The 15116-nt window shown below is 32.8% G+C and overlaps 1 protein-coding gene across 2 annotated transcripts; it reads right to left on the reverse strand.

The window, feature by feature from the left end:
* Window positions 1-333: 333 nt before the first annotated feature.
* On the reverse strand, window positions 334-9896 carry LOC127714400 (neuropeptide FF receptor 2-like). Of its 2 annotated transcripts, XM_052220454.1 has the most exons (2): window positions 9207-9896; window positions 334-1025 (listed from the first exon to the last, which is right to left on the reverse strand). In XM_052220454.1, the coding sequence occupies exons 1-2, from the start codon at window positions 9596-9598 to the stop codon at window positions 371-373; spliced, it is 1047 nt and encodes a 348-aa protein (XP_052076414.1). In that variant the 5' UTR covers window positions 9599-9896; the 3' UTR covers window positions 334-370. The 2 variants fall into 2 exon arrangements, with proteins under 2 accessions (XP_052076414.1, XP_052076413.1); XM_052220453.1 differs by lacking the exon at window positions 9207-9896 and having other exon boundaries at window positions 334-1593.
* Window positions 9897-15116: the final 5220 nt, after the last annotated feature.

Here is a 15116-nt window from a genome sequence, read left to right on the forward strand (position 1 = left end):
ACTTCGCTTACATTTACCAAAATAGTTTTAGAAGAAAAGTTTAAAACCTTTGTATATTTAGTTCTGTCATTGCACAATTTAGATAAAAATGATGAAGTTAGGGATTTCAATACATACAATCATTGTGAAGTAATATTGTTCTTTACTTGGCAAAACAATCAATAATTTCTAAACACTTCGCAATCAATATGTTCAAAATACTTCAAAATAATTTTTATAGCGATTGCAGCAGAATAATGCTTCATACACTTATTCTAAAGTATTTTATCATAATAAAAAAAAAGTATAAAGTAAATACGAACGCAAAATTATCCAAAACATAATGTTGTGCTTACGATTGTATATTGTCGCGAACGATAGTCTTAGACAATTAGATTTTGATCATTGAAGCATTGTTTAGAGAACTTTCTAATGTCTTCTCGACGCTGGGTGTTCTAGATTCCCCATCTGCGTATGCTGTTGATGATTCAATCTGTTTTAGACGCCATGGTGCTACAAAGAATGTTCGGAACTGTCTGCGGAAACGTTGGTCGTAAAATGCATAAATGAATGGATTGGCCACATGATTTATAGCATAGGATCTCTCTAGTATCTTCAGTATGGAAAACTCAACTGCATTTAATTCTTCTGGTTTGATGACGTCCACTAATAGCTTCAGAACAAAGAGTGGAATATAACTCAATGCAAAAACGGCGCTTACTGTAATTGCTATTTTCGTTATTTTACCTGAAATGTCATCTTCTTTTGGAATACTTTTTGCTGCAATTGCGTTTTTCTTTATTTTGTGTTGCAAGTACATCCTACGACCAATGAATATATACATTATGAACAAAACAAATGCGTAAAAACCGAACAAAAATGTCAAAAATCCATTGTATACTTCTGCATAACTTGAATTTTTGAAAGAAACTGCACACACGTGTCCGGTTAAATTGTACGGGAGTTTAACCTCATCTATGGGTTGCAAAATAATTTGTGGAGAGTCTAAGAAAACTGCAAGTACAAATCCACCGATTATCCAGTACCTCACGTTCAAGGTGTTGATTTGTGATTTCAGCGGCATGCATACTTGTCTAAATCTGTGTATTGATAGAGTTACCAATAAATGCGAGGAATACATGATGAAGAAAATAATAACTGTTGTGAATATCTTACAAACCCACAGATTTGTAAACGTATAGTATCGAATAACTCTTCCTATATTAAATGGCATTGTTAGTGTACAAAACAGAAGGTCTGTTAACGCAAGATTCCAAATGATAGTACGGTATACTGACTTGGCATAGCGCCGTCGATATATAATGAGCACAGTCAAATTTCCAGGAATTCCGACAACCATTAGAATCGCCAGATATACAATAGGTGCTAATAGTTTTTGTATTTCTGCATGATTGATATCCTCTAATGTAACATTCATTGTTCTCTTTTAAGCTACCAACGGCTTCACCAATATTGAGTCTATGTGAAGAAACAGCGACCGACACTGCCTTTATATAGCTGTCAAAATAATTCTGAAGTTATCAAAATTTAATAAACGCATATTATGAAATAACACGATCCGATGAATTATGAATAGACACCAGAAGCGGAAATTTCAAGTACAAGTGTCCGGAAACTTGACACTATTTACAATGTTTGTCATACAGGAATTGAACTTTTGTTTGACCTTCCTCATTCAGCGAATCAACAAATTAATGACGAAGTTGATCGTGGTGCTTATGACGACAAACCTGTATGGCTGTTAATGAGAAAATCAGTTTACATTTTAAAAGTAGTTTTACGATATCTTAATTACAGACTTATTTGACTGTGTCTTCTTGTTTTAATTTATTTTGCGTTGACAAACTTTCCAAACTTGTAAGCAAAACGACCCAATATACACACACATACAAAAAAGTAGAAAAACTATACCCTTTAATCTAAACATGCTATACAGTTTAGTGTCATTATAAAAAGAACACGACGGGTGCCACATGTGGAGCAGGATCTGCTTACCCTTCCGGAGCACCTGAGATCACCCCCAGTTTTTGGTGGGGTTCGTGTTGCTTAGTCTTTAGTTTTCTATGTTGTGTCATCTGTACTATTATTTGTCTGCTTGTCTTTTTTTTTTGCCATGGCGTTGTCAGTTTGTTTTCGATCTATGAGTTTGACTGTCCCTCTGGTATCTTTCGTCCCTCTTTTAAAATCGTTTTGTTCACTGTATTTATCCAAATTAAACTGCAGTTTATTATTATTTGACTAACGACTGCGGATTATCAAAAGATATTCTGAAATAGATATTGTTATCTGCTTTATCTCATACCTTCAAAAACCTACTTGCAAGAGAACATGGAGAACGCAAAACAACTCGTAACTTTGGACTCTAAGTAAACACAGTTATCACGACTAATTTGAAATTATTGTAAATATTATGTTGGTTCTTTCAACACAGTAAATTATTTTTAGGGAATTCCCTTCCTTCTCAGTAAGAATTCAGGATGCTCATACTGTTAATTGAAATCAACACTTTTGCATTTAACTTTTCCCTTAATATAATATTTATTGAATTTAGTAAAGAAAGTTTTGAAACATAAGTTCCTTAGTTTGTACATTATTTTAAAACAAGAGGAAGATGGGGTTGCTCTTCATAATTAACACAAAGTCAACTAGAGGGAAATAGTTAGGTCACTCAAAGGTGAAAGCTAAATGATAAATGTTGAGACTTAAAGTTGGTTTAATGAATCACAGAAACTAATTGACAAGTATTACATGCATATAACTTTATTTAAAATACAATATTTCTTATCCTTATATATCCCAATACAATGTAAAGGAAAATCCTTGTGTTACTGAATAAACAGATTTGTGGTAGAGTAAGTGAAGGTCTCTTATCATATATATATATAATATATATATTACAAGCGCAAGTCTAAAAGGGTACAACATCACCAAAATAAATAAAATCATGAACAAATGTTAAATATTTCGGATAACTAATATCCTTCATCAGTAAGATGTCAAATAGTTCTTATCTTGACATGTGGTAGTCACACTGTAATATCAATCTTGATCGTTATACAAATTATCACTAAACAATACGCTGGTAAATTTTTTTAATATTGATGTTTGGGAGGAGGAATAAATTCCTTAAAACTGTAAGAGTCCTATACTGAAGCCGGAGTTACTGGAAACAAGTGATGGTAGAGACTCATTCTTTGTTTTTTCATTAATGCCCTCTGGGGAAACTGTCCTTAACTTCCTTATCCAAACAACTTTCCCGAGGAAGTCTGTCGGCCCTTGACCAACCCTCGTTGTGGTCTATGATAGTGATGGTAAGGTTTTTGAGATCATCTTGGGTGTGCCCAGGCGGGATTGTATGTTAAAACAAACGGAACTATTTCGCTTCGCCTTTTCTGTTGGTACTCTAATAGGTCATTGCGACTGTTATTGTTAGCCCCCAAAGCTGTCACCCAAAAACTGTACAAAAAGTATCCCGTACAGTCAAGCTCTCAGAGTAAAGCGGATTTGCTCCTCTGAGGAGGCTGTCACTAAACGGTTACAGGAACTTCGCGGATTTTTGACCAAACGAGGTTATAAGAAATGGGACAAAGATAAGGGGTTTGCGCGTGCTAACAATAACAGCCGCAATGACCTATTAGAGTACAAACAGAAAAGGCGAAGCGAAATAGTTCCGATTGTTTTAACATACAATCCCGCCTTTACTAATCTCTCCCGTTTGATCCGTACCAATTGGCAGATTATTGCCAAACATCCAAATTATCCAAGATCTTTCCCAAACCTCCTGTCTTAGCTTTTCGGAGACCAGCAAGTCTGAAAGACTTATTTGTGAGAGCTGATGTCTTCTCTAATAAAAGCTCTTTTAAAAGGTTATAGCTTACAAGGTTACATACATAACCGTTTACAAGGTTACATACATTACAGTTTACAAGGTTACATACATTACAGTTTACAAGGTTACATACATTACAGTTTACAAGGTTACATACATTACAGTTTACAAGGTTCATACATTACAGTTTACAAGGTTACATACATTACAGTTTACAAGGTTACATACATTACAGTTTACAAGGTTACATACATTACAGTTTACAAGGTTACATACATTACAGTTTACAAGGTTACATACATTACAGTTTACAAGGTTACATACATTACAGTTTACAAGGTTACATACATTACAGTTTACAAGGTTATATACATTACAGTTTACAAGGTTCATACATTACAGTTTACAAGGTTACATACATTACAGTTTACAAGGTTACATACATTACAGTTTACAAGGTTACATACATTACAGTTTACAAGGTTACATACATTACAGTTTACAAGGTTCATTTTAAAGAGTAGAGCGTTTGTACCCGAAATATAATGAATAGTCTTTATTGAAACCAACATAGCTTAGTGTTTTTTGAAACCTTGGTAGCACCCAAGTGTATTTTTTATTCCAATTTCCTACAACCTTATTTAGAATACCTTCCCATTTTTTTCTGCTGCAAAATCTATAGGTATCGTATCTTGGTTTAAAAAAATATACATGTCCTTTGCACCCTTTTCTGACTTGAAGAAAATATAAATATTAAAAGGCATAATTTATTATTAAAGCTTGTTGTTTTTTCTCTCTTTCAGTGTTTCGATGGTTTGCAACCACTTTTTAAATGCTAGTATACACCCATAAAACTGCAAGAACGTGGGTTTGAAATTATACATTCTTTCAAAATTTTAATAAATAAATGTATTTCCATGTTCATGTAACAGATCATTTAATTACAGGCCATATCCATGGTGTAATTGTTTTAGTAAACGCTGACATTATCAATTTTAATGTGCTCATTATTCCATATAGATGCCGAAATGACTTCACCAAAAAAATAAGGACTGCTGTGTTTTGACATATTTTAAAGGTCCCAAAATAAGCCAACTCTGTAAAATGCATATTTTGTGTAGATATGAATAATTGTATCCACTTAGATTTAGACTTAAATAATCTTCTAACCCAAGTAAGTTTTAACCCTTGTATAAAGTTCCCAAATTAATAATTTTAGGCCTCCTCTGTAATATTCTTGACATAGAGGATCCCGCTTTATCTTGTCCGGCTTATCATCCCAAATGAATGAATAGATTTTACTATTACGTTGACGTATCATTTTATCTCTGGACCTGGGATGGACAGGAACAGATCATTAAATTTTAATATAATTAGAGACTTTATAACTGTTTTTTTTTACCAAATACAGTAAGTGACTATTTTGACCAATTTTGTAATATTTGTTCTATTTCTTGTACTCGAGGAGCATAATTTAGGTTAAACATTCTCTCTAAATCAACACAAAAAGTGATACCCAATAATTAGAAGGTACTGGAACCCCACTTCAGTCCCCACTTTACATGATTTTTTGTGTTGACTATGCCTTTTACTACATATCCATATAACGTTTGGTTTGGCTAAGTTAATTTTGATATCTCAGCATAGAATTTTAATATACGGAGGGATGCATCCAATGAGGAATGCGATCCATCTAAAATAAGTGATGTGTCGTCTGCATATTGAGACATGATAAACTGTGAATCTTTTATAATAATACCCTTTATCTAAACACCATTTCTTACAACAATGCTTAGTATTTCTACACATAGCAAGAAAGGACAGACAACAGTTCTGGTTGACAGTTGATGATTCGAAACATCATTATAAAATGTTCCAATTCATAATGGAATCTCCAAAATTAAAATATTTAAGTGTTTCAAAGAGAAATGCCCATGCTATGACATGATATATTCTAATTTAATTGTTGCTTTAATTATTAAAATAGAAAAGTTCGTCATACCCAGTAATATTTTCATTTTTTGCAAATTTTTCTTTTTCAGTTATGTTTTGGACAAAGAAACCGCCAAGGTGTTGGTTAACAGTAATTTCTGTAGAATGCATATTATTAATAGTATTGAACTATTCCTTTTAATTTCAAAATACGCAGATTTAGTAAAATGAAACATTAATGTTGTGTTTTTGTGTATGTAAAACATTTCAAATTCAGTCTTTTGTTTTTTATGTTCTGATTTGTGTACTGTTGTTTGTCTGTTTGTCTTTTACTTTTTTAGCCATGGTGTTGACAGTTTATTTTCGACTTATGAGTTTGAATGTCCCTTTATTATCGTTTGTCTTTCTTTTAAAAGACTTATTGTGGGTATTTTCAGAGTATATAAACAAAAATTGTCATATAAGGAAAAAGTTAACTAAAAATACATCATGGCTGTAGTTCCAAGATTCATTTGCAATATTGATCAAAACAAACCCAGAAAAACAATCAATATGTATTGAGTATACCATTATTATTTTACATCATTTTTTTGAAAATAGTCAATGTACAACTTTGTTTACAAAATATATATTTGCCGCAATATGGGCTATAGTACGAATATCCGTCTATTTTTACAAATTCAGCATTAATGAATCTTGTATTAAACATTTAACTCGAATATTGGTTACATTACATGCAGAATACAAAAAAAAAGAAGAAAGAAATGAAGACAAAATGTCGCATATAGAGGTAAATTCAGTTGATAAATATACGTCACCAAGAAAGGCCTCTTTAAAGGAGAGCTTTTTTGATTACGCTGAAGACCTGTGCCCCACTGTTTGGTGGATAATGTGTAAAACGAATTTTGTTTTATAAGATACATAGACGAAAACTAAAAGAAAGAAACGCTAAATGCAATATTTTTTTTCTACAGGATTGACAGTTAATGGGGTCAATGTAGGAATTTAGTACAAATCTTCTGTGTGCAGAAACAAGGCCACGTGAATGGCCAAAAAATGCCGCATGACCTCAAGTTTTAATTGTTGCAAAAGACGCGCCTACATTTGTACTATAATTAACAATATTTGAAAGCTTCTGATATCTAAAGGTGAACCAGCCTGAGGTATACATTTAATTTAAATATAACGCTTTCATATTGAAGATCAAGCGAGTTTCTTTTACTGAATATACCCCATAGAACCCATCGATTGGATCAATTGTGCATTGGTTGTCGTCCAGTGATATATGCCTTTGGACATTATGAACACAATAATCAAGCAAAAGGTTCTTCGTGAAAAAGATATTTGCTGGTGTACTATAAGAAGATTTCAAAACTTAATATATTTGAACAAGATTATAACAGAACTTCATTTTCAAAATCAAACGAAATATCTAGACGTTTAAGATAAGGACATTTGAGAATAAATACGTAAAGTACGAAGTTGAAATCTGAGTGTTTACACAAACGAAAAATCATTCATCTCTATTATGTTATCTAAAGGTATTTTCAAATTGTAAAAAACTTTAAGAGTAAGTTTGTGAAAATGTACAGTTGTGATGTGCACAAAGAGTTAACACCTTTTAAATGAGATATTCATATCATTGGCAAAAGCCTAAATGGTTTCCGTACCTGCTTATCCTCAAAATGAAATGTTTGTAATTCTATCTATATATATATGTGAATGTACAAGGGAAATAAATCATCATGAACGATTATAAATTTTAGTACCAATATTCACAAATAATATGTGGAGGCCAACAAAGGTTAACATTCTAGTTCCGACTTCCATTCTGTACCTTATTAGTTATATGACTAGTCGTGGGTATTGTCCGTTTAAATCTCCTGCTCCACTCGTGATTGTCTGGGAAGAAATAAGGCCATTCATCTGTAAACCTCGACGAGTACATCGTTTTTACCTGGATACTCTTCTGTAGAACTTTATAGTGTTATACTTTATGCATACAAGTAAGTTCATAACCTCGATACGACAAATATAACAAGTTTGCCTATTTTTGCACATTTGTAAATCTCAACTTTTCCCGGAGAAGGCACATTAGCCCCAAAACAATCCAAAGACAGTTTTGCATGAGGAGTTACAACCTTGTGTCTTATATAATTTTCAAAATGTATCATCTAAAAATGTACAAATAGTCCATTACAAAATATGGTCAAGGCCAAACCAGTTACTACATGTATTAGGCGGATGTTTCGTTTGCTTGTGTAAACTTACAATAGTTCCGACCAAGTTGTAGTAAAGCGACATGCACTAAAATTACCAAAAAGTAAATATAAAAAACAAGAATATGAAGTAAGAATATCATTTCAATTGTAACATATTTACAATAATAGGTGAAGGAAAATGTTTGACTTTAATTTACTACTTCGCTTACATTTACCAAAATAGTTTTAGAAGAAAAGTTTAAAACCTTTGTATATTTAGTTCTGTCATTGCACAATTTAGATAAAAATGATGAAGTTAGGGATTTCAATACATACAATCATTGTGAAGTAATATTGTTCTTTACTTGGCAAAACAATCAATAATTTCTAAACACTTCGCAATCAATATGTTCAAAATACTTCAAAATAATTTTTATAGCGATTGCAGCAGAATAATGCTTCATACACTTATTCTAAAGTATTTTATCATAATAAAAAAAAAGTATAAAGTAAATACGAACGCAAAATTATCCAAAACATAATGTTGTGCTTACGATTGTATATTGTCGCGAACGATAGTCTTAGACAATTAGATTTTGATCATTGAAGCATTGTTTAGAGAACTTTCTAATGTCTTCTCGACGCTGGGTGTTCTAGATTCCCCATCTGCGTATGCTGTTGATGATTCAATCTGTTTTAGACGCCATGGTGCTACAAAGAATGTTCGGAACTGTCTGCGGAAACGTTGGTCGTAAAATGCATAAATGAATGGATTGGCCACATGATTTATAGCATAGGATCTCTCTAGTATCTTCAGTATGGAAAACTCAACTGCATTTAATTCTTCTGGTTTGATGACGTCCACTAATAGCTTCAGAACAAAGAGTGGAATATAACTCAATGCAAAAACGGCGCTTACTGTAATTGCTATTTTCGTTATTTTACCTGAAATGTCATCTTCTTTTGGAATACTTTTTGCTGCAATTGCGTTTTTCTTTATTTTGTGTTGCAAGTACATCCTACGACCAATGAATATATACATTATGAACAAAACAAATGCGTAAAAACCGAACAAAAATGTCAAAAATCCATTGTATACTTCTGCATAACTTGAATTTTTGAAAGAAACTGCACACACGTGTCCGGTTAAATTGTACGGGAGTTTAACCTCATCTATGGGTTGCAAAATAATTTGTGGAGAGTCTAAGAAAATTGCAAGTACAAATCCACCTATTATCCAGTACCTCACGTTCAAAGTGTTGATTTGTGATTTCAGCGGCATGCAGACTTGTCTAAATCTGTGTATTGATAGAGTTACCAATAAATGCGAGGAATACATGATGAAGAAAATAATAACTGTTGTGAATATCTTACAAACCCACAGATTTGTAAACGTATAGTATCGAATAACTCTTCCTATATTAAATGGCATTGTTAGTGTACAAAACAGAAGGTCTGTTAACGCAAGATTCCAAATGATAGTACGGTATACTGACTTGGCATAGCGCCGTCGATATATAATGAGCACAGTCAAATTTCCAGGAATTCCGACAACCATTAGAATCGCCAGATATACAATAGGTGCTAATAGTTTTTGTATTTCTGCATGATTGATATCCTCTAATGTAACATTCATTGTTCTCTTTTAAGCTACCAACGGCTTCACCAATATTGAGTCTATGTGAAGAAACAGCGACCGACACTGCCTTTATATAGCTGTCAAAAATAATTCTGAAGTTATCAAAATTTGATAAACGCATATTATGAAATAACACGATCCGATGAATTATGTATAGACACCAGAAGCGGAAATTTCAAGTACAAGTGTCCGGAAACTTGACACTATTTACAATGTTTGTCTTACAGGAATTGAACTTTTGTTTGACCTTCCTCATTCAGCGAATCAACAAATTAATGACGAAGTTGATCGTGGTGCTTATGACGACAAACCTGTATGGCTGTTAATGAGAAAATCAGTTTACATTTTAAAAGCAGTTTTACGATATCTTAATTACAGGCTTATTTGGCTGTGTCTTCTTGTTTTAAATTATTGTGCGTTGACAAATTTTCCAAACTTGTAAGCAAAACGACCCAATATACACACACATACAAAAAAGTAGAAAAACTATACCCTTTAATCTAAACATGCTATACAGTTTAGTGTCATTATAAAAGCAACACGACGGGTGCCACATGTGGAGCAGGATCTGCGTACCCTTCCGGAGCACCTGAGATCACCCCCAGTTTTTGGTGGGGTTCGTGTTGCTTAGTCTTTAGTTTTCTATGTTGTGTCATCTGTACTATTATTTGCCTGTTTGTCTTTTTTTTTTGCCGTGGCGTTGTCAGTTTGTTTTCGATCTATGAGTTTGACTGTCCCTCTGGTATCTTTCGTCCCTCTTTTAAAATCTTTTTGTTCACTGAATTTATCCAAATTAAACTGCAGTCTATTATTATTTGACTAACGACTGCGGATTATCAAAAGATATTCTGAAATAGATATTGTTATCTGCTTTATCTCATACCACCAAAAACCTACTAGCAAGAGAACATGGAGAACGCAAAACAACTCGTAACTTTGGACTCTAAGTAAACACAGTTATCACGACTAAGTTGTAATTATTGTAAATATTATGTTGGTTCTTTCAACACAGTAAATTATTTTTAGGGAATTCCCTTCCTTCTCAGTAAGAATTCAGGATGCTCATACTGTTAATTGAAATCAACACTTTTGCATTTAACTTTTCCCTTAATATTATATTTATTGAATTTAGTAAAGAAAGTTTTGAAACATAAGTTCCTTAGTTTGTACATTATTTTAAAACAAGAGGAAGATGGGGTTGCTCTTCATAATTAACACAAAGTCAACTAGAGGGAAATAGTTAGGTCACTCAAAGGTGAAAGCTAAATGATAAATGTTGAGACTTAAAGTTGGTTTAATGAATCACAGAAACTAATTGACAAGTATTACATGCATATAACTTTATTTAAAATACAATATTTCTTATCCTTATATATAATATCCCAATACAATGTAAAGGAAAATCCTTGTGTTACTGAATAAACAGATTTGTGGTAGAGTAAGTGAAGGTCTCTTATCATATATATTATATATATATATATTACAAGCGCAAGTCTAAAAGGGTACAACATCACCAAAATAAATAAAATCATGAACAAATATTAAATATTTCGGATAACTAATATCCTTCATCAGTAAGATGTCAAATAGTTCTTATCTTGACATGTGGTAGTCACACTGTAATATCAATCTTGATCGTTATACAAATTATCACGAATCAATACGCTGGTAAATTTTTTTAATATTGATGTTTGGGAGGAGGAATAAATTCCTTAAAACTGTAAGAGTCCTATACTGAAGCCGGAGTTACTGGAAACAAGTGATGGTAGGGACTCATTCTTTGTTTTTTCATTAATGCCCTCTGGGGAAACTGTCCTTAACTTCCTTATCCAAAAAACTTTCCCGAGGAAGTCTGTCGGCCCTTGACCAACCCTCGTTGTGGTCTATGATAGTGATGGTAAGGTTTTTGAGATCATCTTGGCTGTTATTGTTAGCCCCCAAAGCTGTCACCCAAAAACTGTACAAAAAGTATCCCGTACAGTCAAGCTCTCAGAGTAAAGCGGATTTGCTCCTCTGAGGAGGCTGTCACTAAACGGTTACAGGAACTTTGCGGATTTTTGACCAAACAAGGTTATAAGAAATGGGACAAAGATAAGGGGTTTGCGCGTGCTAACAATAACAGCCGCAATGACCTATTAGAGTACAAACAGAAAAGGCGAAGCGAAATAGTTCCGATTGTTTTAACATACAATCCCGCCTTTACTAATCTGTCCCGTTTGATCCGTGCCAATTGGCAGATTATTGCCAAACATCCAAATTATCCAAGATCTTTCCCAAACCTCCTGTCTTAGCTTTTCGGAGACCAGCAAGTCTGAAAGACTTATTTGTGAGAGCTGATGTCTTCTCTAATAAAAGCTCTTCAACTGCAGGATGGTGCAAGTCGTATGGTAACAGACGATGTCTGACTTGCCAACAAACACTGAACACTCAAACATTGACTTGCCACTTCTCTGGATCCGAATACACTATATATTGCAATATAACTTGCAAAACCCAGAATGTTTTATACCTTCTTCGGTGTCGATGTGGCATTCAGTATGTTGGCGGGACAGAACAGCCATTCAACAAATACATGAATGGTAATCGAAGTGCCGGACTACACCTGCAAGCCCGACCTCCCCATAAGTCGTCATTTGAGATCACCTGGGCACGCCAGGATTTTTGGATAAGGAAGTTAAGGACAGTATCCCCAGAGGGCATTCATGAAAAAACATAGAATGAGTCCCTATACCTTCACTTGTTTCAAGTAAATCAGGCTTCAGTACAGGACTCTTACAGTTTTAAGGAATTCATTCCTCCTCCAAACATCAATATTAAAAAAAATTACCAGCGTATTGATTCGTGATTATTTGTATAACGATCAAAATTAATATTACAGTGTGACTACCACATGTCAAGATAAGAACCATTTGACATCTTACTGATGAAGGATATTAGTTATCCGAAATATTTAACATTTGTTCATGATTTTATTTTATTTTTTGGTGATGTTGTACCCTTTTAGACTTGTTTATTATATATTATATTTTGTATTGTACTGTATCCATTATATGATCCATCGCCACGTAAGATTTTTCGTTGGCTATTATTCAGACATTTAATATTATATATATATATATATATATATATATATATATATATATATATATATACTCCCAAATGAAACCGTCATAAAGGTATTTTCACATCAATGGCTCATACATGTTTCAGTTAAGCGTTCCTCATGAAGGTAAATCTAGAAAGCACCAAATTTATAAAACGCTTTTTTCCTGCATGTGTCGTGAAATAGAAGTTCATTCATAATTTAAGTTTAAATGGAAGAAATATTCTGTAATATCATTTCCTCTGAAACAAATATTTCAGTATTTGTTCCTTACGGAATAAAGATTTAAGAATATGTGTTAAACAGGAACAAATATTATGGCATTGTTTATAACAATTACAGTTGAACTTCTGTTAGGCGGAAGAAAATATACACATGCACTATATAATCTTAAACGTATCAAGCGCATTATTCAGTTGTTTATTATTTATAACAATATAACAATTCCTTGAATTTACTGTCAATATAACTTACGGGTTTTAGTAGGAGTTCGGAAAAATCTTTACTTTTCAGCGTTCTTTATTTGAATTCTTCTGGAGTAGGAGTTCACAAACATGCCTTATTGTTAATCATTTGGTTCGTTATATTCTATCCTCTTGATTCTCATTTTTGATTTTACAGTATGTTTAACACCCATTAGATGACTAGTGTGGGATGGTCACATAAATTCGTCAAAAGTATCAACTTATTACATTAATCACTTTCATCGCACTTCCTCTATCTCATCAGTCAGTGTTGGGCTTGATTCATTTTTAACATGTAAATGATTAACGTAATTAAACCGCTCCAATTAAATGATAACTGTTTGCTTTTGTAATTTGATATTTATTACATCTAACCTATTTTTTTTATATTACATAAACTAGTCAGACGAATTTCTTGTTTTCAAAATCAATTCGAAGTGGTGTAAGTATATTATACATACATGTAAATAACTGACATTCCCTTCTGCAAAGTTGCGCAATCGTAAAGTGTTCTTTTAGTTACTTTTGTTTTGTTTCAAGTGTTTATGTAATGCTGTACGCAGGAAATACGACACATTCATAACCAGTAATTCCTTCCACTAAATCAAAAATGTCTTAATTTGTTTATGATTATCGATTAGACAACTATCTAATTATTGACAATATACAAAACAGAATATATTGTCTTATACGATACCTACCACATGGATGCGAAGAATGCTCCTAGGAAAGAAGTGAAACTATTTTGAGGAGACAAATGATGGCCTTGTAAAAATCAATAATAAAATTACAATTAAGTAGTTGTCTGGAACCGATATTCATGTACCACTTGGTTAAACAAGAAACAAAGACCAAACTAAAAAGTTCTCATATTTAGCAGGACACTTCAAAATCCAAGTATTTACATATATATAGCTGCTACTTTTGTTGACCAGAATACCAGCCAGCTAGCAAATCCCGTATAACTTGGTTTTATCGTAAAACGTTGTGACAAAGAAAAGCTTAGGTAGAAGTCTCATCGATAATCATAAACAAATTAAGACATTTTGATTTAGTGGAAGGAATTACTGGTTATGAATGTTTTTGTTTCATCTATGATACCATTTCATGACTAATACCGACACTAAAGGCTGATACGTATGGTTTATATTGCACCGTTTAATATTTGCGTATCCTATTTGATGTCTTAGATCACGAACGAAGACATTGTATATAAAAATAAGGAGATTTAGTATGATTGCCAATGAAACAACTAGTGAACCCAAGTTCACATGAAATGGATGTAAGCAATTATAGGCAACCGTACGGCCTTCAACAATGAGAAAGCCCCATACCGTATAGTTGGCTATAAAAGGCCTTGCCATGAAAACTATGTAGCAATTCAACTGAGAAAATTAACGGCCTAATTTATAACAAGACAATTTACGAAAAACAAATATGTTTTTTTTTACCTTAAAAAAGTTTGTGGTTTGTATGCTCGGACTTTTTCATTTAAATGACCTCACAACGAAAAGACAGCTATTAAATAAATACAATGTCGGAAGATGATGAAACATGGGACAGGCACTTCAACATGGCAGGTTTAAATGAGTATGTTGTATACGACACCGTCCCTTTTGCAACAGTAAAAGAATAAAAGGTACATAGACGAACATGCATTAAGTAAAATGGAGTTTACACTCTATATTTCATAGATTTGTACAGTTGTGAATACTTCTGATATTAGATGTTATATTTAAACATTTGAACTGTTTTCCTAAATTTTATTCAGTGTTTTTATCTATCTGCTTATGAATTGGCTTGTTTCGGTTACAGATATATATGGTTTGTTTCGGTTCTTTAAATATTCGAAAAGTATTGTTAATTGAATATTTTAAAGAGAAATTCTATTGATTTCATTACTTGACCATTATTCACAATAATTACTTTTTATTACGGATGTTGAACA

The sequence above is a fragment of the Mytilus californianus genome, unplaced genomic scaffold (genome assembly GCF_021869535.1).
Source record: "Mytilus californianus isolate M0D057914Y unplaced genomic scaffold, xbMytCali1.0.p SCAF_9, whole genome shotgun sequence".
In the NCBI taxonomy this organism is placed as follows: Eukaryota; Metazoa; Mollusca; class Bivalvia; order Mytilida; family Mytilidae; genus Mytilus; species Mytilus californianus.